Genomic DNA, 24243 nt, shown 5'->3' with positions numbered 1-24243 from the left:
TTGCTTGGAGCTTTGATTGTTATTTTCCTTAAGAAACAATTGTATAAAGGGTACTTGGTTTCTAGGCTGTCTCACTAAAGTCCCTTTAACTCGTGGTGTAATGGCATGTCTTATTAACAGCAGCATTTTGTTTTTATTTTTCAACTTTTATTTTAGATTTTGGGGGTACACACACAGGTTTGCTACCTGGGTATATTGCATGATGCTAAGGTTTGGGGTATAAATGAGCCCGTCACCCAGGTACTGAGAATTGTACCCAACAGCTAGTTTTTCAACCCTTCCCCATCTCCCTCCATCCCCCCCAGTAGTCCACAGTGTCTGTTGTTTCCATCTTTATGTCCACGAGTGCTCAGTGTTTAGCTCCCTCTTATAAGTGAGGACATGTGGTATTTGGTTTTCTGTTGCAGCTTTAATTTCCTTAAGATAATGGTTTCCACTTAACAGCAGCATTTGAAACTCCACTAAGTCACTCTTGTAGTGATTTTTTAAGAAAATAAATTTTAAGCTCCCACCCAAGGAGAATAGGAATTCCCAAAGCTTTTCTATCCACATGTGTGTAGGGCTATAGATGTCAAGGCAAAAATGGCCCCAATTCTGAATTAATTTATCATTTTCATAAGTGAAGGGATCTACCTCAATTTGCTCCATAAGCTGAGTTTTTCTAAATTAAAACAATAGTCATATAGGCAAAAGCTGTGTTTCAAAAGCTGTTAAGTTCTCTACATACGTTTGTCTTTTTTCAGTTAAAATGGCATCAGAGCTACACCAGGGAGGATGGTATGGTGATAAACGTGTATCTCTTTGAATGAGGCCTACTTACTGATCTACCCTAGGTGCTTCTCACTGGTTTGCAGAGGGTAGGGAGGAAAGAAGTTAAAGTCAGCATTATTTCTGAAAGATCGTCACCCTCTGCAGTTTCTCAAGTCACTTTAATGACACAGTTGAGGAAGGAAAAAGCAGAGCTTCTATACCTGCAAAAGCAGAGTGTCAACTTACACCACCTTGCTCTGGCTCATTGCTGCTGTGTGAGAGCAGAAGGTCCACTCTGGACCTCCCTGACAGGAAAAGTGGAATGCAAATAGCGCTGTCTTGCACTACTACCTTTGCTGCCTGTTAAGGGTGGAAGTCAGCTACCCACCATTCAGTCCCCCTACCCATTCAGCCCTACTGGCACCACCTTGGTTGTGAAAGTGGAAGGTCAACTTACTTTGCTTTATTGTTCCTTGGTGAGACAAGAAGTTGAGCTCCTGCTTGGCCTCACTAACACCAGGGTAAGGGAAGAGCAGTTTTTCCTTTGGCACTGACTGGAGTAGGGTGAATATTGTCTAAAGGACTTTCTGTTCTGCTAGGGCCCCCTTTTCCTAGTCCTTTGGTTAGATCAAGTTGTCCAACCTGCAGCCTATGGGCTGCATGCGGCCCAGGACAGCTTTGAATGGGGCCCAAAACAAATTTGTAGACTTTCTTAAAATGTTGTAAGTTTTTTGCATTTTTTTTAGCTAATCAACTATCATTAGTGTTAGTATATTTTATGTGTGGCCCAAGATAATTATTTTTCTTCCAATGTGATCCAGGGAAGCCAAAAGATTTGACACCACTGGGTTAGAGGGGACAGGCTTTTCTTGGGATCTTTCATGTCTATGCCTTCGGGCAGTTTGAGGTCACTGGTTTCACCATAACCTCTTCTGGGATATATGGGAGGCAAGGTGAAAACCCAGGGAATTCACTGTAGTGTTGTTTGTTCCTCAGGTCCTGAGGTTCCTAGTTAAGCAGGCTTCTGTCTACCTTCCAGAGACTTCCTATGTTTGTTGTTTATGTCCAGGGTATTTTAATTGTAAGAGGGAGGACCTCAGTTTTAAATATTTTATAACTTACATTGTGATGTATTTTTAAACTATGAATTACTCAGGAGGGCACATTATCATTTTCAAAACTTAACTTTTTATTACTGATTTCTAAATTAAATTGCAGTATGGATAAGAGTGAAGATTTTAGCAGATACTTTTTCTTTTAAATTTATTGAGGATTTTTATGTTCCTTTAAAAAAAGTTCAATGTATGCCATAAGGAATGTATATTCTTTATATCACTGGTACATATGTTCATATTGTGCGTTTGTGTTTGTGTACACACAAGGGTCTGTAGCAACTTGAAAATAATGTATTCTTTCTAGTTCATAAATGCAGGTAGTGTTGTTTTAGTATTTTTACACATACATGCTTTACCAAAGTTATTAATTCTGTTTTATTTCATATTTTTAATATAGAATATTTTATCCCCTTGAGTTATCTGTTTCTGATAGATAGACTTGTGCTAAAATCAGTACAATGACTGCAATTTTGTCAATTTATCTTTATAATTATATCCAGAGACTATGCTGTTAGATACATAAATATTCATGATTTCTTGGTACATTTTCTTTTTTGTGGTGCTATTGAGAGAAGAATTGTTTTGTTAATTTTATTTTTGGTTTGTTTATTGCCAAAATTACAATAGAATTTTTGTATTAGTTGGTTTTTCACTGCTGTAAAGGAATAACTGAGACTGGATAATTTATAAAGAGAAAAGATTTAATTGGCTCACAGTTCTGCAGGCTGTACAAGAAGCATAGTGGCTGCTGCTTCTGGGGAGGCCTCAGAAAACTTAATCATGGCAGAAGGTGAAGGGGAAGTAGGCACGTCTTACATGGCTGAAGCAGAAAGAGTTATGGGGAGATGCCACACACTTCTTAAACAACCGTATCTCATGAGAACACACTCACTGTACAGTACCAAGGGGGCATGGTGCTAAACTATTAGAAACCACCCCCTTGATCCAATCAGTTTCCACTAGGCCCAACCTCCAGCATTGGGGATTACATTTCAACATCAGATTTAAGTAGGGACATATATTCAAACCATATCATTCCACCTCTGGCCCCTCCCAAATATCATCTCCTTCTCACATTGTAAAATAGAATCACACCTTCCCAACAGTATCCCAAAGTCTTAACTTGTTTCAGCATAAACTCAAAAGTCCAAAGGCCAAAGCCTCATCTGAGACAAGGCTCTTCCCTTTCACCTATGAGCCTGTAATATCAAAAACATGTTAGTTACTTCCAAGATACAATGGGGGTACAAACATTGGGTAAATACTCCCATTCCTAAGGGGAAAAATTGGTCAGAAGAAAGGGACTACGGGTCCCATGCAAGTCTGAAACCCAGCAAGGCAGTCATTAAATCTTAAAGCTCCAAAATAATCTCCTTTGACTCCATGTCTCACATCCAGGGCACACCGGTGCAAGGGGTGGGCTCTGAAGACCATGGGCCGCTTCACCCCTGTGGCTTCCCAGGGTTCAGCCCCCACAGCTGCTCTCATGGGCTGTTGTTGAATGCCTGCAGCTTTTCCAGGCTGAGGATGCAAGCTACTGGTGAATCTACCATTCTGGGGACTGGAGGAGGATGATGGCCCTCTTCTCATAGCTCCACTAAGCAGTGCCTTATGTGGGGACTAGATGTAGGGGCTTCAACCCCCCATTTCCCCTCTGCAGTGCTCTAGTAGAGGTTCTTCATGAGGGCTCCACTCCTGCAGCAGACTTCTGCTTGGGCATCCAGGTGTTTCCATATGGCCTCTGAGATCTAGGCAGAGGCTCCTAAGCCTCAACTCTTGCATTCTGCACATCTTCAGGCTTATTACCACATGGAAACTGCCAAGGCTTACCATTTGCACTCTCTGAAGCAGTGGCCCAAGCTATATCTTGGTGCCTTTGAGCCACAACTGGTGCTGGAGTAGCAGGGATGCAAGGAGCAGTGTCCTGAGGCTACTCAGGACAGTGGGCCCTGGTCCTGGCCCAGGAAACCATTTAGTCCTTACAGGCATCTGGGCTTGTGATGAGAAGAGGTTGCCATGAAGCTTCCTAAAATGTCTTAGAAGACTTCTCCTCATTGTCTTGGTTATTAGTACTTGCCTCCTCTTTACTTATGCAAATTTGTGCAGCCTGCTTGAATTCTTCCCCTGAAAAATGGGCCTTTCATTTCTACCACATGGCCGGGCTGCAGATTTTCCACACTTATATGCTCTACTTCTCTTTTACATATAAGTTCCAATTTCAGGTCATTTCTTTTCTCTACTTCTCTTTGCTCATATGAGATAGGCTTTTAGAAGCAGCCAAGTCACATCTTCAGTGCTTCAATCCTTAGAACTTTCTTCCACCAGATACTGTAAATCATCACTCTCAAGTTCAAAGTCCCACAGATCCCTAGAGCAAACCCACAATACAGCCACCCTCTGCTAAAGCATAACAAAGTGACCTTTACTCCAGTTCCCAATAAGTTCCCCATTTCCATTTGAAACCTCCTTAGCCTGGCCTTCACCGTCCATATCACTGTCAGCATTTTGGTCGCAAACATTTAACAATTTCTGGGAAATTCTAAATTTTCCCTCATCTTCCTGTCTTCTTCTGAGGCCTCCATACTCTTTCAACCTCTGCCCATTACCCAATTCCAAAGCTGCTTTCACATTTTCAGGTATCTTTGCAGCAATGCTCCACTCCTCAGTGACAATTTTCTGTGTTAGTTCTTGCACTTCTATAAAGAAACACCTGAGACTGGGTAATTTATAAAGAAAGGAGGTTTAATTGGTTTATAGTTCTGCAGGCTCTACAGGAAGCATAGTGGCTTCTGCTTCTGAATAGGCCTCAGGAAACTTACAATTATGGTAGAAGGCAAAGGGAAATCAGGACTGCTTTACATGTGGCTGGAGAAGGAGCAAGGGAGGGGGAATGCCACATACTTTTTATATGACCAGATCTCATGAGAACTCAATCACTACGTAGTACCAAGCGGGGGGGGGGTGGTGCTAAACTATTAGAAACTGCCTCCGTGATCCAATCAGCTCTCACCAGGCACCACCTCCAGCATTGGGGATTATACTTCAACATCAGATTTGGGCAGGAACACAGATCCAAAAAATATCAATTTTCTATATTGATATTGTGTACTACAACCTTGCTAAACTCATTTATTAGTTCAAATAGGGTTTTTTTGTGGATACCTTAGTGTTTTCTATATACAATATTATGTAATCTGCAAATATAGACAGTTTTACTTCCTTCTTTCTAATCTGGATGCCTCTTACTTATTTTTCTTTCTTAATCACCCCATCCAGGACGTCTAGTACAATGTTAAATAGAACTAACAAGAAAGGACATACTTGTCCTGTTCCTGACCTTAGGAGGAAAGCATTTGGTTTTTCACCATAAGTATTATGTTAGGTGTGGATTTTCCACAGATAACCTCTATCGGATTGCAGAAGTTCTTTTCTATTCCTAGTTTCTTGGGTGTTTTTTATTATGAAATTGTGTTTGATTTTTTCAAATGCTTTTTGTGCATCTATTAGGATAATCGTGTTTTGTTTTTTATTCTATTAATACGATACATTATGTTAATGGATTTTTGTGTATTAAGTCAACTCTATATGTAGGATAAATTCTAGTTGTTCATGTTGTAAAATTATTTTTAGGTTTTGGTAGATTTGCTTTGTGAATATTTTCTTGAGGATTTTTGTGTCTATAGTTATAAGGGTTATTGGTCTGTACTTTTCTTATCTTGTGATATCTCCGTCTGGTTTCAGTATTAGGGTAATACTGGCCTCTTAGAGAGATTTGGGAAGTGTTCTCACACCACTTCTATTTTTTTGGACATATTTGTCAAGAACTGGTATTAACTCTGCTTTAAATGTTTGGTAGAAATTAACAGTGGAATCATCTGGACCTGGTCTTTTCTATATAGAAGGATGTTTAACTACTAATTCAATTTCTTTACTTGGTATAGGTCTGTTCCGCTTTCTATTTCTTCTTATGCCAGTTTTGGTTGTTTATGTCTTTTAAAAAATTTGTCCATTTCATCTTGATTTCCTAATTTGCTGGCAGATAGCTATTCATAGTATTTCTCTGAGGTCTTTTTAAAAACTTTTGTAAGATCAGTGATGATACCCCTCTTTCATTACTTTGATTTTTCCCCACTAATTATTTAGGAGTGTATTGTTTAATTTGCACATATTTGTAAATTTCCCAAATAATGATAAGGTTGGTAAATGGGACTCCTCGGGGAGCTGGGAGGCAGGTGAAATATTGCCAATTTTGTGGGGGTGCGGATTTTTGAGGGTCTCCAAACATATATGCCTCATCCAGTGGCAGGTAGGCTGCTGGTTTTCATAGCTACCATGATTGCCAAACTGCTGATTTTCAAGACTGTGGAGCTAGAGAGGGGCAATGAGAATAAGGCAAATTAAAATGCTAGGACACTCACTGTTTTTACTGACATCCAGCCATTTTACTAGGGAAGAAAAGATCCTTGTCACAAACCTTTGGTTATTTCTCGAGATCTTTTGCCTTTTTGAAGGAGCATATTTTCAGTGGACCTAACTTAATTAACCTAGAAGTTCTGCCCCTGCTATATTTTTTAATATAATTATTATACTTTTCCTAATATTTCTAAAAAACTTTCTTTTTCTTTTATTCATTTTATTTTTACTTTTTTTTTCTTCCGTAACTTCGTGGTCATTTTTATGAATGTCATTCCTTTGATTTCTCTTTGATAGTCATAAATAATACATTTTCAGTCCCTTCTGTGGCACTGATTTTATCTGGAGTTAATATATGTTTCAGCTTTTATATTTGTAGCTGTCTTTCTGAGTATTAGTTTCCCTGTGTTATAGAAGTTTGGTTTGCAAGCTCATTTCTAGAGAAAAATTTTTTCTCTTGGGTTTTTTGTTTTGCTGTATTTTATGCCTCTCTCTCTCTCTCTCTCTCTCTCTCTCTCTCTCGCTGTCTCTCTCTCCTCAGCTGATATTGTCTGTTGGTTTTAGGTAGGTGTCTGCATACCTTGTCAAGGCCTTTAGTCTAGAATGGTACCTGGACTGCATTAATATTCGGTGTATGTCTGTCTAATCAGTGAACTAGCTTATGGGTTGATTGAGTTAAAAGTTAGATTAGGATTTTTCTAGGTTGTCCACCCACCAATAGCCTGACATTTAGCCTCAGAAGTTGACTCTAAAGCCTTATTATCTGCTTATAGACTTGTTGGTAAGCAGGCCTGTGACTTTAACTTCACTTAGCACTTTGTGTTTCTTTCCGTTTGTGGTCTTCCAAGCTGTTTATTTTGTTTTTGAGCTTAGCTAAATATTTTAAGGTTTTTTTTAATTAAAAAAAAAATCTATTGTTGGTATGAATTTAAAAAATTTAGTTTACTTCAAAGTCTAAACTTTGCCATCTTGACTAGAAATCAACTCGTATTTTCAAAATATTTAGAATTTGTTAATTTGACATAACACAAATTTAGTTATTTGAAATTTTTAACAGCAAAGATGTAAGCATCTACTGTAATTTCTTTTTGTATCTAAGTACCATATTCTCTACCTTTTTATGGCATAAGTTTTAAAGTTAACTTCTTATAAGTTAGGTTATAAATTTATCTACATTGTAGACTTGTTTCTCAGAAAATTTTCCACATCAAGAAATCACACTATCTTTTCATGTCAAACTTATGATGTAGGCTAATCATTAAATAATTTCTCAGTAATATAGTATTCAATACATGGGTGTCAACTTTTTTTTAATATCATCTGTGCCGTCTCTCACTTGAAAAACTTCCATTGTTATAAACCTTTTGATGGAGATACTTTCCCTTGAGTATAGATTCATAGTTTAAATTTCATAATTTTTTTCTTTGCATTAACTACACTTCTGATGCTTCAGCTGTGACTTATAGTTTTTATTTACTTAAAATGTAGAAGTAATTTAGAAACTTGAAGATTAACTAGAATGCAGATTCCATAGGGTCTTTCAGATTACTAAACTTTGTTTTCTTAGGAACTAAATTATATACACAGAATTCTTCAATTGTACATAGCTTATTAAAATATGTAATTAATGTGATAAGCACAACTGGGAAAAGAAGGTTGAGAACAAAGAGAATTAAAATTACCGGAAAGTAAATATCTCAGTTGCTATGAGTAGAAGGCAGAAAGTGGAAAGTGGTATACTGGTGGTCAGAGAGATTGGAGAGCATAGATTAATCTGATGAGTTAGCTGAGTGGAGAACTATTAAGGGGATTTTAAAAAGTATTTTATTTTTAACTTTAAAATGAAATTAAACATGTAAATAATATAGCTTATTTATATTGAGAAAAACATAGATTTATGATTGCAATTAGGCACTAATTTTTTAAATGACTATATAATGAATCAAGTGAGTTTTGTGTGTTTTTTTCTAATTAAATGTTTTTAGTATGGTTCACAATATGTCATCTTTTATTTCATGTTTGAATTTCAATAAGAATATTAAGGAGTTTTGTTCTAGAAAAGAATTTAAAATATAATCAAGCTTTCCACAGGCCTAACTTATACACTTTACATTAAAACATTTTTCATTTGAAGCTTCTGAGTTAGTTTTCTCAAGTTATCTGGTTTTCTCTGCTACATCGTTTTTTGTCAATGGCATTGGTTATGACTCAGAGTTCTGCTGTTACTGTTAGTGTAATCCTGCATCTTTAACTGTATTTGCTATCTACTCTACAATTGAATTGCATCATCAGATAACCAGTCCAAGTCTAATAGATGGGGCTAGGTCTTTATGTTATAAGGCAAGGAGTGTTTAGGTACTAATTTTATATGTGACTAGTTCATTAGTGAATATTTTCACATGATGATGACTTTTCCTTCCTTATACAGCTCAGTGACTGTGGTGTATTGTAAAATGAATGTTTAGCTAATGAAGACCCTTGTATCTTTTAAAAATAATAAATAAAAAATATTATTTCATTCTTTGAAGAATCTAAGTGGATAATGTCATCTTAGGAGAAGCAGACTTGGGAATCTTGGTTGGGCTATTTGCCAGATGGGTAACTTAGAACAAGTCATTTCCCTTCTCTCTCTCATTTTTCCTTAGTGTGAGGAGAAAGAGTCAAATCAGACAATTTCTAAATTCTTCATTCAGGAATATAAGGAAATATCTAAAATGTTTTAGCAGCTGCTGCCTATATTTCCTAACTTTGTATTTAAATATTTATATTAAGTGTTACTGTACGAAGTGACAAAAGTGAGAAGATGAGGGCAGATTTAAGCATCAGTGTTACCCAATCTATTTTATGGTTGTAGTAGTGAGAGATGGGACTAGCTGGATTTCCTAGGCCAACTAAGAATCCCTAAGCCTAGCTGGGATGGTGACCACTTCCACCTTTAAACATGGGGCTTGCAACTTAGCTCACACCGGACCAATCAGATAGTAAGGAGAGCTCATTAAAATGCTAATTAGGCAACAACAGGAGGTAAAGAAATAGCCAATCATCTGTTGCCTGAGAGCACAGTGGGAGGGACAAAGATCGGGATAGAAACCCAGGCATTTGAGCCCGGCAACGGCAACCCCCTTTGGGTCCTCTCCCTTTGTATGGGAGCTTTGTTTTCACTCTATTAAATCTTGCAGCTGCACTCTTCTGGTCTGTGTTTGTTATGGCTGGAGCTGAGCTTTTGCTCGCCGTCCACCACTGTTCTTTGCCGCCTCGCAGACCTGCCGCTGACTTCCATCCCTTGGATCCAGCAGGGTGTCCGCTGTGCTCCTGATCCAGCAAGGCACCCATTGCTGCTCCCAATCAGGCTAAAGGCTTGTCATTTTTCCTGCCTGGCTAAGTGCCTGGTTCGTCCTGATTGAGCTGAACACTAGTCACTGGGTCCCACGGTTCTCTTCTGTGACCCACAGCTTCTAACAGAGCTATAACACTCATCGCGTGGCCCAAGATTCCATTCCTTGTAATCCGTAAGGCCTAGAACCCCAGGTCAGATAACACGAGGCTTGCCACCATCTTGGAAGTGGCCTGCCGGCCATTTTGGAAGCCGCCCACCACCATCTTGGGAGCTCTGGTAGCAAGGACCGCCAGTAACAGTAGCTTGGGCAGGTCAAATTTTTTCATAACAAACTCAGTGGGGAATCCAAAATGTTTTGAGAAAGAAGTTATCAGAACATGTTGCTAGAAAATACGTTTCTACCTTCAAAAGCCAGGAGTAAAACCAGTCTTGTTTAAGCATTTCGTCTTTCTGAATCAGGGAGAAAAGGAAGAAGAACATAGTAGGCTGAAGGAAAAAGAAAATAAATCAATACACTTATTTGTTTTTCAGATAAAAGTGTTAGACTTGTACTTTCACACCTATTACATTTTTTTTTGTCTGAACAGTTGGTCCTTTCTGTTTTTCCTTTTTATATGTACTTTGGATTGCTTACAGTTTGCATTTCATGTCATTGGCGTTGGTTTTAATTATTCTGGGCTCTTGTGGGTAGTAGAGGAATAATTTTGGCCTGCCAGCCATCTGGGATTCTACTTGCAGACTTTCAGACTCAGTATCTTTTCCCAAAGTCTTTCTACTCCAGACAAAGAATTCAACCCTGTGTGCCTTTGCCTACTCCCCACCTGCTGTTTATAGCATTCACATGTAGATGTATCAGCATTATTTTACTCCCAAACTCTCCAAAGTTCAGAGGTTGGAATGGATTGTTCTTTAGTGCCACCCTCTTGCTTTACCAATTGTGAACAATACCTTCTCTCTTTCCTCAACCTGGGATTTCAGAGAGTAGTAGTAAAAGTGATGATTTTTGAGGAAAATACCAGGACCTTGTCTATGATGCAATACCTGGAAATCACATGTTGGGGAATTATCTGTCAGGCAATCAGATAGTGTTTTATAAACAACATGTAAACCAATCACTTAAAATTTGTATTTACTCCTCACATTTTTGCAGTGGCATAGATGGGATAAAATACTTCTTGCATTTAATTACTTGTTCTAGACTTTTAAAAATTGCAATCAGATTAATGAATGTTTCCAAAACACTTCCATTAGAATGATGTTTCAGATATATTTTATCATCCTAAAATTAACATAATTATATTTGTATTTTTGCATTTAGCATGCTACTTTTAATAGACTTTTTGTCTGTGAAATATATTGCATATAGGTAACATAAAAATAAAGTTAATATTAACTACAGCCTTTGCTAAACATTACTGAATATTGTGTCTGCCCAATCTATAAAATGTGAAAACTCAGAAAATATATATTATGGGCATTTACTGTCATTTTTCTGTGTTACTTATATCCAAAATGATAGTCATTATGTTTTCAAGGCCCTTTGTTAATAAGACTTTTAACATATACTTCCTGAAGTTTCAAACAGTGATGACTAGCTGGAATTATGTTTAATAATTTTAATACATTAAAACATAGCAACAGTTTATACTTATAATCTAATGGACTTGTTTTCAACTGGAAGCCAACTCTGTTGTATGTTAATTAAATTTGGAATAACATTTATGATTTTAAAATAATGTAAAATATTCAGTTGCTTCTTTGATAAGGTGACCATATTTAGGAACACAAATTTAGGATTTTTGCTTATGGCAGTGCACTAGGCCTATTGTGGCTGTGTGGACCACAAAATAATAAGAGGAGAACAAGAAATATTGCTCGAATCATTGCTGTGATTTTGATTGGCCCAGAAGTTGAGGAGATCTAGGTGCTGAGACAGAGATTATAGCTTTGAGGAAGTGGAAGTGCATAGGAGGGCAGAACTCTGCCTTCAGCCAGCTTGATTAACCAGTAATCCAGAAGAAACCACAGCTATAGTTTGTGAGTAGATGACTTCTTTTCTTAAATACCCCTTGAAGAGTTATAGCTATTCTTAGAATGCATTTAGTAGTCAGTAGAGTTTATACAGATCTATGTAATCTGGCCCTCATCTCTTCTGTGTAGCTCATTCTCTACCTTCTCGTATTCTACCTTTCAGCCATTCTGAAATTTTCTCAGTTCACGCTATATGCATACCTTCTTACCCTTCTTCTAGCCATCACTTCAGAGGTCTTCTCATATTTGCAATGCACCCAACAAATGTCTAATAGCCAGAATCTATAGGGAACTTAATTGAACAAGCAAAAAATAAATAACTCCATTAAAAATGGGAAAAGACATGAGCATACACTTCTCAAAAGAAGACATACAAGTGGCCAAGAAACATACGAAAAGATGCTCAACATCACTAGTTATCATAGAAATGCAACTCTAAACCACAATGAGTTACCATCTCATGCCAGTCAGAATGGCTATGATTAAACATCAAAAAACAATGGATGCTGGTGAGGCCACAGAGAACAGGGAATACTTATACAGTGTATATTTGTAAGTGGGAATGTATACGGTGTATACTTATACTTGGTGGGAATGTAAATTAGTTCACCTACTGTGGAAGGCAGTGTGGAGATTTCTCAAAGAATTTAAATAAGAACTACCATTTGACCCAGCAATCCCATTACTGGGAAAGAAAATAAAGTTCTACCAAAAAGACACGTGATCTTGTATGTTCATTGCAGCACTATTCACAATAGCAAAGATATGGAATCAACCTAGGTGCGCATCAACAATGGATTGGATAGAGAAAGTGTGATATATATGTGTGTGTGTGTGTGTGTGTGTGTATATATATATAATATAATGCTACTTAGCCATAAAAGAGAATGAAATCATGTTCTTAGTAGAAACATGGATGCAGCTGGAGGTCATTATCCTAAGTTAATTAACACAGGAACAGAAAGTCAAATACTGCATGTTCTCACTTATCAATGGAAGCTAAACAATGAGTACTCATGAACATAAAGATGACAACAATAGCCACTGGGGACTACTAAATGGAAAAGGAAAGAAGAGGACTGTGGGTTGAAAAACCAACTATTGGGTACTATGCTCAGTACCTGGGTGTTGGGATCAATCATATCCCAAACCACAAATCTGCAGATGTAGCCCCTGAATCTAAAATAAAAGTTGAAAAAAAAGAGTTAGTTAATTAAGAAATCAAAACCCATATAGTATACAATATTTTACACTTTTTTGAGACTAATGATTTACAAACTATTTCTCTCTACAATATTTTTATCTCTTTATCTCTTGTGATGGTATGAGTATTTTACAAATTAATTTATGTGAGTTCTTTATATGCCTAAAATATTAGCCTTTGATTATTGATCTTGTGAATTTTGTTCTTATGCTTTTAAGTTTAATTTGATCAATGCACCTGTTTTGCGGGGAGGGTAGTACATGTTAAAAATATTTGGCTAGTCATATCTATTGTTGACATTTTCTTTTTTCCCCTAGGGCCCTTTAGTTTAGTTTAGTTTAGTTTAGTTTAGTTTAGTTTAGTTTAGTTTAGTTTAGTTCTGGGATACATATGCAGGATGTACAGGTTTGTTACATAGGTAAACGTGTGCCATGGTGATTTGCTGTGCCTGTAGAAACCCATCACCTAGGTATTAAGGCCAGCATGCATTAACTATTTATCCTGATGCTCTCCCTCCCCCTGCTCCCTCCTCAGACTGCCCCCACTGTGTGTGTTTTCCCCTCCTGTGTCCATGTGTTCTCATTGTTCAGCTCCCACTTATAAATTAGGACATGGGGTGTTTGTTTTTTCTTTCCCGTTAGTTTGCTGAGGATAATGGCTTGCAGCTCCATCCATTGTTCCTGTAAAAGACACATCTCATTCTTTTTTATGGCTGTGTAGTATTCCATGGTATATATGTACCACTTTCTCCTTATCCAGTCTATCATTGATGGGCATTTGGGTTGATTCCATATCTTTGCTATTGTGACTAGTGCTGCAATGAACATAACACTTGCATGTATCTTTATAATAGAATGATTTATATTCCTATGGGTATATACCCAGTAATGGGATTGCTGGGTCGAATAGTATTTCTGGTTCTAGGTCTTCGAGGAATCGCTACGCTATCTTCCTCAGTGGTTGAACTAATTTACATGTCCACCAATAGTGTAAAAGCTGTTCCTATTTTTCTAACGCCCTGCTATTATCTGTTGTTTCTTGACTTTTTAATAATCACCATTCTGAATGGCATGAGATGGTATCTCATTGCTGTTTTGATTTGCATTTCTCTAATGATCAGTGATTATGAGCTTTTTTCATACGTTTGTTGACCACACAAATGTCTTCTGTTGAGAAATGTCTGTTCTTGTTCTTTTGCCCACATTTTAATGGGGTTGTTTGTTTTTTTCTTGTAAATTTGTGTAAGTTCCTTGTAGATTCTGGATACTAGGGCTTTGTCAGATGCATAGATTGCAAAAACTTTCTCCCATTCTATAGGTTGTCTCTTCACGCTGATGATAGTTTCTTTTTTAAAAAAATGTTTATTTCCATAGGTTATTGGGGAACAGGTGGTATTTGATGACATGATTAAATGCTTTAGTGGTGATTTGTGAGATTCTGTTGCACCCATCACCCAAGAGCTATACGCTGCACACACTTGTAGTCTTTTAATCGTCATCCCCTTCCCACCTTTTCCCCCTGTGTCCCCAAAGTTTATTGTGTCATTCTTATGCCTTTGCATTCTCACAGCTTAACTCCCATTTATAAGTGAAAACATACGATGCTTGATTTTCCATTCCTGAGATACTTCACTTAGAATAATAGTCTCCAATCTCATCCAGGTCATATTCCTTTTTACAGCTGAGTAGTACTCTATCATTCATATATATATATATATATATATATATATATATATATATATATATCTCACAGTTTCTTTATCCACTCATTGATGGATGGGCATTTGGGTTGGTTCCACGTTTTTGCAATTGAGAATTGTACTGCTATAAACATAGTTGTGCAAGTATTTTTTTCATATAATGACTTATTTTCCTCTGGGTGCATACCCAGTAGTGGGATTGCTGGATCAAATAGTAGTTCTACTTTTAGTTCTTTAAGGAATTCTCCACACTGTTTTCCACAGTGGTTGTGCTAGTTTACATTCCCACCAGCAGTGTAGAAGCACTCCCTGTTTACCACATCCAAGTCAACATCTATTATTTTTTTATTTTTTTATTATGGCCATTCTTGCAAGAGTAAGGTGGTATTGCATTGTGGTTTTGATTTGAATTATCCTGATCATTAGTGATGTTGAGCATTTTTTATATGCTTGTTGGCAATTTTTATATCTTCTTTTGATAATTTTCTATTCATGTTCTTATCCCACTTTTTGATGGAATTGTTTGTATTTTTCTTGCTAATTTGTTTGAGTTCATTGTAGATTCTGGATATCAGTCCTTTGTTAGACATATAGATTGTAAAGATTTTCTCCCACTCTATGGGTTATCTGTTTACTCTGCTGACTGTTCCTTTTGCCATGCAAAAGCTCTTTAGTTTAATTAAGTCCCAGCTGTTTAATCTTTGTTTTTATTGCATTTGCTTTTGGGTTCTTGGTCATGAAATCCTTGCCTAGGCTGATGTCTAGAAGAGTTTTTCCAATGTTATCTTCTAGAATTTTTATATTTTCAGGTCTGAGATTGAAGTCCTTGATCCATCATGGGTTGATTTTTGTTTAAGGTGAGAGATGAGGATCCAGTTTCATTCACCTTCATGTGGCTTGCCAATTATCCCAGCACCATTTGTTGCATAGGGTGTCCTTTCCCCACTTTATGTTTTTGTTTGCTTTGTTGAAGATCAGTTGGCTGTAAGTATTTAGGTTTATTTCTGGGTTGGCCATTTTGATTACTATTTTTAGAAGAGCTTTTTGTTTGGTATGGTAAAATATAAGTTTTTCTAGAAATTTAAAAAATAAATATGATCAAAATATTTTAAGAAATCTGCAATTTTATAGAAAATGGGATTATATTTTTAAAAATTTAAATATTTTCCATTGACAATATATATGAATTTTTGGCATATGTATGTATGTCATAATGTATTTTGCATATATATATGCCATAATATATTCAGCCAAATCTATTGTATAGGACATTTAAGTTATTTTCAGCTTATTGAAACAGCAGAATCCTCAATGACCATTTTTTATATGATTTTGTGCATATTTATAATCATACCTTTAGGAATTATTTTTAAAATAATTTCTGCATTAAAGAGTTTGTAACATTTTAAGATTATTGATACATGTTGCCAAATTGCCTTCCATAAAATAAGTGCCAACTTACACTAATCTTGCAGTGTATAAGAATGCCCATTAACTCCCTCCATTATCAAAACTGAATATTCAATTTTTAATGGTACTTGCAAATCCAATGTTTATCTGTTTGTTGGCTAATAGTCTGAACATCAGTCCTGTTCATTTCTCTACAAATAAAGAGTAAGCTATTTTAAAATTTATCTTTGAAAATAATGCATATTAGAATTAACAAGAAATTTACAGAAATTCTTAGAGGTAAAAAGCAAAACGAGAGCACAATTCCAGACAGGTTGGAGAAGGCTGAAAGAGCATTTGCTAATCCTCGGGTACGTTTAGCTTTAGTTTAAACCACTATAAAGGTTAAAAGAGAGAATTTCCAGGTCCAGTGCAGTGATAGGAAGTCGGATGGGATACCACAGCATAAGTTCATTGTCCTCTAAGAGATGCGTATTCAGTGAGAAAGCCAACCAAGGTGAGCAATATTTTTCACACAAGAAGAGAATAAAAATATTTGTCTTTGTTGGTCTCAGCCCTAGATGGAGGGGGGAAAGTACTTTTGCTTAAGTATTAATAACCATAATCTTGAGTCAGAATTCACACCACCTGCAAGGAATGAAAACTTTTGAAGCTGAAAATTTTGTTTAAAGAGGGCCCTATTTGGTAGTACCCCTGGATACCTGGTATTCACAAACTAAAATCCTCTCTTAAAGAGTGCACTGTCACATATATCTCAAAGGATTCTCACTGATCACATTTCATACACACACACACACACACGCACAATTATAAAGCATACAAGGAAACAGGAAAATGTTGGCAAAATAAAAAAGCAGAGCCATATCCACAAAGATTTTAGAAACTTTAATTACAGATGCAGAGTATAATAAGTATGTTTAAAAATATAAGAATTGTTTTAAAATATGAGTAAGAAATAGCTGTCTATAAAAATGACCATTTTGTTTTTTTAGAAGAACCAAATAGAACGTCTGGCAATGAAAAATGTAAAAATCAAAATTAGGAACTCAATGGGCAATTTAAGGGACATATTAAACACAGGTGAGAGGACAATTGGCAAACTAAAAGAAAAATTTTGAAGGGATTGCCCCACATGAGGTACAGAAAGACAAAAGAGTTGAAAAACATGTAAGGGGATAGAGCCTCTGGCAAATACCTGATCAGAGTCCCATAAGGGGATAATGGGATGGTAAGAGAAAATATTCAAAGGGATAAGCCCAACAACTTCACAAAGTTAATGAAAGATGGGGAGGCTCAGATACAGTGGAGGACTGGGGGAAAACATCCACACCTAGAAGAATCACAGCGAGGCAGTGGAATATTAAAGCCAAAAGGATCTCATCAAACAGCAGAGAGAAAAGACAGATGGTGTGACAGACTAGCAGCTGACTTCTCAACTGCATCAGAGGAAGCCAGAGACTGCAGAATAATCCCTTCTTCACGAATACTGGGAGAAAATAAGTCAAGCTAACACAAGACTACCTTTTGAGAAAAACATTATTCCATTGAGAGGATAACCAAAGTCAAAAGTTGATGCTTTAAAAAGAGTATCAAAATTGACAAAATTCTAGCAGGAAAAAACAGAGGCAATAAAAGTAATAAATTTTAAGAGGCCCATAGTTATAGGTACTGCAGAGCTAAATAACTGATAGGCAAGTAATATAAACATATTTTTGAGTGATTATAAAACTATCAAAAGAAATTAAACATGGTCTAAATAAGTGGGAGATGTAATCTGGAGTTTGGCAAACATGCGAAAACATGCAAAATTAAATAGGTCAAATAGGAATACATATTTAAGGTTAAGACACTAAACGAAAGCAAAGAAATTATAAGCATGAAATTCAAATATTGGTTACTTTCTGACAGTATGCAGGGGTAAAAAAAATCAGGGCATATTCTACTTTTTAGTCCAAATGGAGGCACTTTGTTAATATTCCTTAAACAGTTCATTTACATTATTTATTTACCATGAAATGTATAACACGTATAGAAAAAAGTAAACAACACAGCACAAAAATGTACAGCTCAATGAATTGTCATAAAGCACACACCTTCATAATCACCACATAGATCCAGAAATAAAACATGTGAGCACCCCAGAAACTATACCTCCCAGTCCTCAAAAGGTAGCCACTATCTTTGTAGATTTATTGTTTATGAAGGTATCCTTAAACCCTATTGTTTTGTTTTCTCCTGTCTTTTGAAAATAACGGGGATGGAATTACATACAGTTAATTCTTTTATGTCTGGCTTCTTTGATGAAAATAATGGTGAAATTAATAGGCCAATGAATGGTATTATTTTAATTTCATATTTCTGGTTACTACTTGTAAAAATTTTTCATATTGTAACTTTTGAATATTTGTTTTGTGAATTGTTATTATCTTTGCCCATTCATCCATCTGTAAGAGCCTCTTCTTATTATTGATTTGCAAAAATTATTTATTAATAATTATATTAACCCTTATATTGACAAATTTGCTCTTATAATTTGTTCTCCATTTCATTTTTTACCATTTATACTTTGTAATGGTTTTCTTTTTAAACTTTCCTTTTTTATTATTGGAAATTAAATATATCATCACTGTAAAAAAATTTCAGAAAACCAAACCAAAAACACAACACACCATAGTATAAATAAAGATCATTTTAATTTCTGCTTCCCAATTAATTCCTTCTTCCCAATTAAATGTTAACTATTGTTAACATTTTGGTTCATATCCTTTGTGACTTTATTCATTTATTTGTATTTACATGTTCCCTATATATGTATATTTATATATACAAATGTAGATAATGTGTCAAATTTTTAAATATCTATATATTTGTACGTAAAATTTTACAAAAGGAGAATTATTTTGTCTGCCTAATAACATGTTTTTCACCGATTGATATAATTTACACCACCATTTTAAATTATTTAAATGGTGTTCCATTGTATAAATTTGCTAATTATTAATTCAACAAACATTAATTGAGTCTCTGGATAATGCTGTATAGAAGCATTGTTTTGTAGGCACTGGAAGCAACTAACATACAAAATTCCTGCAAAGGTGTGGCTTGAATGCTAGTGGAGGAAACATACAATAAAGAAATAAATTTTTCATATTCTGTAAGGAAATCCTAAGTCCTAGAAAGAAGAAAAAAAGCAAGGAAGAGTATAGAGAGTAATGGGTTGATATGAGGGAATAGAGTATTCAAGGAATGCCTCATAAATTAGCAAGAACATAATTTAAGTATGGGAACCCACTGTGCCAGCGTTTGGGGCAAAATCAAATGCAAGTCAACAAGATGAGTTTTTTGGGTTTTTCTTAGAGCAATATGACATTGGTTAACATTTAAATTACTTCCAATTTTAACAAATTTGGAAGCACCATTTTTGTTAAAATATTTAATAAATTTTTGCATGCGTTCTTACATTTGTTCTCCTCAGTTTTCAAACCTACCTTGTCCTTGTATGTCTTTATGACAATAATAGTAGAAAGATGTGAGAGTCTATATTAAAGGATGTTAATCTAGTGCCATCTTACTCCAGAGACATAATTCATATTTATTTAGAGGAAAAATAAAACTTAGGAAAAAAGAAAAGTTTTCAAAGAATGTTAGAATATAGAATATTTAATTTAGAAATGAATTTTTATAGCTAAGACAAAAAAAATTGAAATGACTTGCCTTTAGCTGCTCTGCAATGTAATACTTTTTAAAAATGCCACTTTCACATCATGGAATCTTTAATAAAATAATAAGCAAGAACTTTGACACAAATATTTTTTGTTCCCTTAGGTTACTGATGCCAAATTTTGCCCAAGACCTTTTAATGTCTTGCCTGTGAAGACAAAATGGAGTAACATGGGCTTTCATATTCTTCTATTTGATCTGGAAAACCTTGTTGAACTTTTGCTACCAACTCCACTCAGTGATGTTGACTCTTCCAGTTCATTCTATGGTGGTGAGGTCCTGAGAAGAGCCAAGAGCACAGTGGAGAAGAAGACACTGACACTGAGAAAAAGTAAAACTGCCTGTGGTCCTCTTTCAGCAGAGGCACTAGCCAAGCCTATTACTGAAAGCCTGGCCCAAGGAGATAATACCATCAAATTCTCAGAAGAAAATGATGGCATTAAAAGGCAGAAGAAAATGAAGATCTCCAAAAAAATGCAGCCTAAGCCATCAAGAAAAGTAGATGCCAGTCTCACAATAGACACAGCAAAATTGTTTCTGTCTTGCCTTTTGCCATGGGGAGTGGATAAAGATTTAGATTATCTTTGCATTAAGCACCTCAATATTTTAAAGCTTCAGGGTCCTATTTCTTTGGGATTTGCTTTGAATGAAGATAATTTCTCACTGATGTTGCCAGGTTGGGATTTATGCAGTAGTGGAATGATAAAAGACTATTCAGGAGTAAATTTATTTTCCAGGAAAGTTTTGGACTTGTCAGATAAATACACAGCCACTCTTCCAAATCAGGTTGGAATTCCAAGAGGATTGGAAAATAATTGTGATTCTTTGCGAGAGTCAGATACTATAGTTTATTTGTTGAACAGACTATTTTTAGTTAATAAATTAGTTAACATGCCTTTAGAATTGGCATGTAGAGTTGGCAGGTAAGACATACCTAGAGATTTTGACTATACTAGATTATGACATTAAAAATATATATCATTATTTGCTATATTTAGCTCTTTAACATTCCTTCCTTCTTTCCAGTGGGGGGTAAGTATGCAACAATTTCTGGTTTAAAAAACATTTAAGAAAATCTCCCTTTTAGTTGTTTGGGATTAGAGTATAATTTGGCAATAAATCTATATGATTTAAAATTCATTAACTCAACAAATATTCAATGTTCTCATAATATGTGCCAGGAAAGACATAGTGTGGGATGTTGAATGAGTTGATAGATACATACATACATACACATATACATACATAGACACATATACGTCTTGAAATCCATTTTACATGGTGTGAATCAAGTATGAGCAAAAACATTTAAGTAAATGCTTATGATGATATATTTTTATATCATCAGAGAAGGAAAACTTTGAAAATTTCATTCCTCAAATTTTACCATTTATTTTATATTTTGGCATATTAAAATAGAATAAAATAGAAGAGGCTATTTAGTGATTCATTTATACATAGTACAGTTTAGTAATAACTGTTGCTTTTGAGTGTTGAGATTACACTAGCTGTGTGGCTTTGGGCTAGTCACTTTGCTTTTCTGGGCCTTACTTTCCTCATTTACAAAATGAGGTGGGTGGTGTAGGTGATTGTCAAATTCTTAAAAGCTTAGGCTGCTAACCAATTTGATTTATCGGTCTAATCATGATCCCACAGAGCAGATGAGGGACTTAGTTGTTTGCCAGAGGTTTTCATTCTAAGTTTATTCCTGGTACAGATTACAGGATGGAAATGATGTGTCTGATGTCTAGTGCACTTTAGGGAAGCTTATGGACTTTTGGAATGCCTTTCATTAAATAGCTTTTCAAATGTTGTCACACATTAGTTGACTCTTTAAAGAATTCTTCATTGAAACAAATTATAGAATGAAGGTGTCAGGATTAGAGACTGCTTCTCTACTGCAGCCACTCCAGATTTGATCTGCTGTCAGAGCCCAGATATTATTTTTTGAGAAATCAAAATCATGTATATTGGATTTGTCACACCAAATCCTTCCAACAAATGTGACCATTTCACAAAGATTTTACTGTGGTTGTGAAGGTTGAGAAATCCTTGTGTGCTTAACAGCTGGGCACATAATTTAACTGAATTTTAAGGCAACACCTGCCTACTTATCAGAACATCCCTGGCAGTTTTGGAAGATTCCTGTGATTAGAACGCTGGCCTAGGGTAAAACCTGCCTTCATAAGGCTCCAATGATACCTGAGGATAATTCTTTGACAGATGTCAACATGTTGGGTTTTTTTAATTTGTTGCATTAGTCAGTAGTCATGTAACCTAAAATAGCAAAGCCTGTCTTGTAAACATAGGTCACAGATAATTCTGGCAAACTAAGATGTGCAGGTCAATTGGGATTAAGATTTTAGGTGGGAGCCTAAAAAAATAAATAAATAAATAAGATTTTAGGTGGGAGCAAAGTGAGGAAATCAGATTCACAAGAGAAATTGATGTGAAAGATGTTGCTAAAAATAATCTGTATTCAATTTCCAAATTTGCTAAAGTGGTCATGTACCCATATCTTTGATTTATTTCCTCAAATAATTTTTCATGCTTTTTAGTAATATGCTGTCAATCTTTTTTCTAACAGTTCTTTCAGAATGGAATGTGTACATAGTAAGGTGAGAAGTGCTGGGAATGACATTTTAAATATGTCAAGCTTCTACAGTTGCTTACGAAATGGTAAGAGAGTTACTGGCACAGATATGATCTGATTTTTTTTTTCTGTGAAAGGACATAACTAGTCTTTCTATAACTGGTTAGCAATGTCAAAATAAATAACATATATAAAACATAGATTTTACCTATGTTTCTGATTACACTAGCTGTGTGGCTTTAGGCTAGTCATTTAGCTTTTCTGGGCCTTATTTTCTTCATTTAGAAAATAAGGTGGGTGACATTTATAAAACATTTAAAAACATAGATTGAACATTTTATAATTTTAAAACATAGACATAACATTTGAACATTTATAAAACATAGATTTCAAATGATCTTTGAAATGCCTAAAAATTTGAAACTTTTCAGCAAAGGAAATACTTATATGTTAAGTATTTTATTATTGTGTTTTATTGGAAAGTTTATTGCATCATCTTTATTACCAAATAAATGATTATTATATTAGATAATTTTCTTGCAATTTTAAAAGGTTATATTCTCAACTTCAGTGTTTAGATTTCCTCTTGATGCCATATGGCAAATGTATCTCCCAAACCTGCTTTTCCAAGTTTGGGACATCTCAGTAAATGACAGTTCTATCCTTCCAATCACCAATTGCTCAAGCCAAGAACTTTGTGATTCTTTTTTACTTTCCCTTTCTCACATACCCCACATCCAATCTGTTAGTAATTGTGTCAGTTCTACCTTCAGAATGTATCCCAGAATCTGACTGCTTCTCACCCCCTACACCAGCAACTCCACCCCCCTCAACCTTCCTTTCCCTCACCCTCACCCCTGTGAGCGTTCATCCTGTCTTGCCTGGATGACCATAGCAGGCTCCTGATCATCTCTCTGTTCCTATTCTTGACTCCTGCACTCTGTTCCCACCCAAGCAGCCAGAATGATTTATTCAGAACTAAGTCAGAACCTCACTCTTCTATGTATAACCTTCTGGTGGCTTCTGTTTCGCTCAGAATAAAAGCCATTGTCCTTACTATAGCACAGAAAGCCCTATAGGATCTGGCTGCTCTACCTATGTCATCACATACACACCCCCATCCAACCTTCTCTCTTAGTGCTCACCCCCTGCTTAACTCATTCCAGCTACCCTAGCCTTTTTACTCTTACCCAAGCATGACAAGCAGGTCTGAGGACCTTTGCATTAGCTGTACCCTTGCCTGTGGTGTTCTTTCCCTAGACCTTCATATAGCTCAACCTGCTCACCCTCCACCCGCTAACATCCATCAAGTCTTGCTCCAATGCCACTTTATCACTGCAGCAGCACTCCCTACCCCTTTCGCTGTTGTACTGTTCTCCATAAGCCTCTTCACTATCTATCTGACATCTGTTAACTTTAAAAAATCTCATCTGCTTCCTGCTACTAAGTTGTAAGCTCCATGGAAGTTATATTTTTGTGACAGTTTTATTCATTGCTGTGTCCCTGGTTCCTAGAACAATATCTAGAAGGAATTAGCAAATAACTTTTGAACTAGTGGATGAGTTAAATTAATGGACAAATAAAATTAAAGGATAAATAATGACTAGAACAGTGGTTTTGGAGATAAATAAGATAGATGGCTGAGATTCAAGATCCAGCTCTGCCATTCACTATTTGTGTTCTATTGGGCATGTCTTTTACTTTTTAAAAGCCCTAATTACTACATTTGTAAAATGGGAATGTGATCCCAGATACAATGCACATGTTGCCTCCAAAGCTGTGCAGTATATGATCCATAGGATGGGGTGACCTGAATGACAGTACACAGTGGCCCTCACAGGACTGTTGAAAAGAGTATTTTCAAGTGAGAGTTTATTATTAGCTTCCAATTAACTCGTGCTTAGTATGTTCCAAGAATTATGTTAATGGTTTTACATATATTATCTCATTTAATGTAAAAACAACCCTGCA

At 35.8% G+C, this 24243-nt stretch overlaps 1 protein-coding gene across 2 annotated transcripts in view; it reads left to right on the top strand.

The window, feature by feature from the left end:
• The window catches only part of WDR72 (WD repeat domain 72), a 247152-nt gene that overhangs the window by 124860 nt on the left and 98049 nt on the right, over positions 1-24243 (top strand). For both annotated transcript variants that reach the window (XM_003827853.6, XM_008953180.5), the window contains 2 exons: positions 19785-20602; positions 22267-22358. In XM_003827853.6, coding sequence (XP_003827901.4) covers positions 19785-20602; positions 22267-22358 — 910 coding nt within the window. The remainder of the gene's footprint in view (positions 1-19784; positions 20603-22266; positions 22359-24243) is intronic.

The sequence above is a fragment of the Pan paniscus genome, chromosome 16 (genome assembly GCF_029289425.2).
Source record: "Pan paniscus chromosome 16, NHGRI_mPanPan1-v2.0_pri, whole genome shotgun sequence".
NCBI lineage: Eukaryota > Metazoa > Chordata > Mammalia > Primates > Hominidae > Pan > Pan paniscus.
Note: the sequence above shows the minus strand (reverse complement) of the source record. Positions and strands in the feature narration are given on the sequence as shown.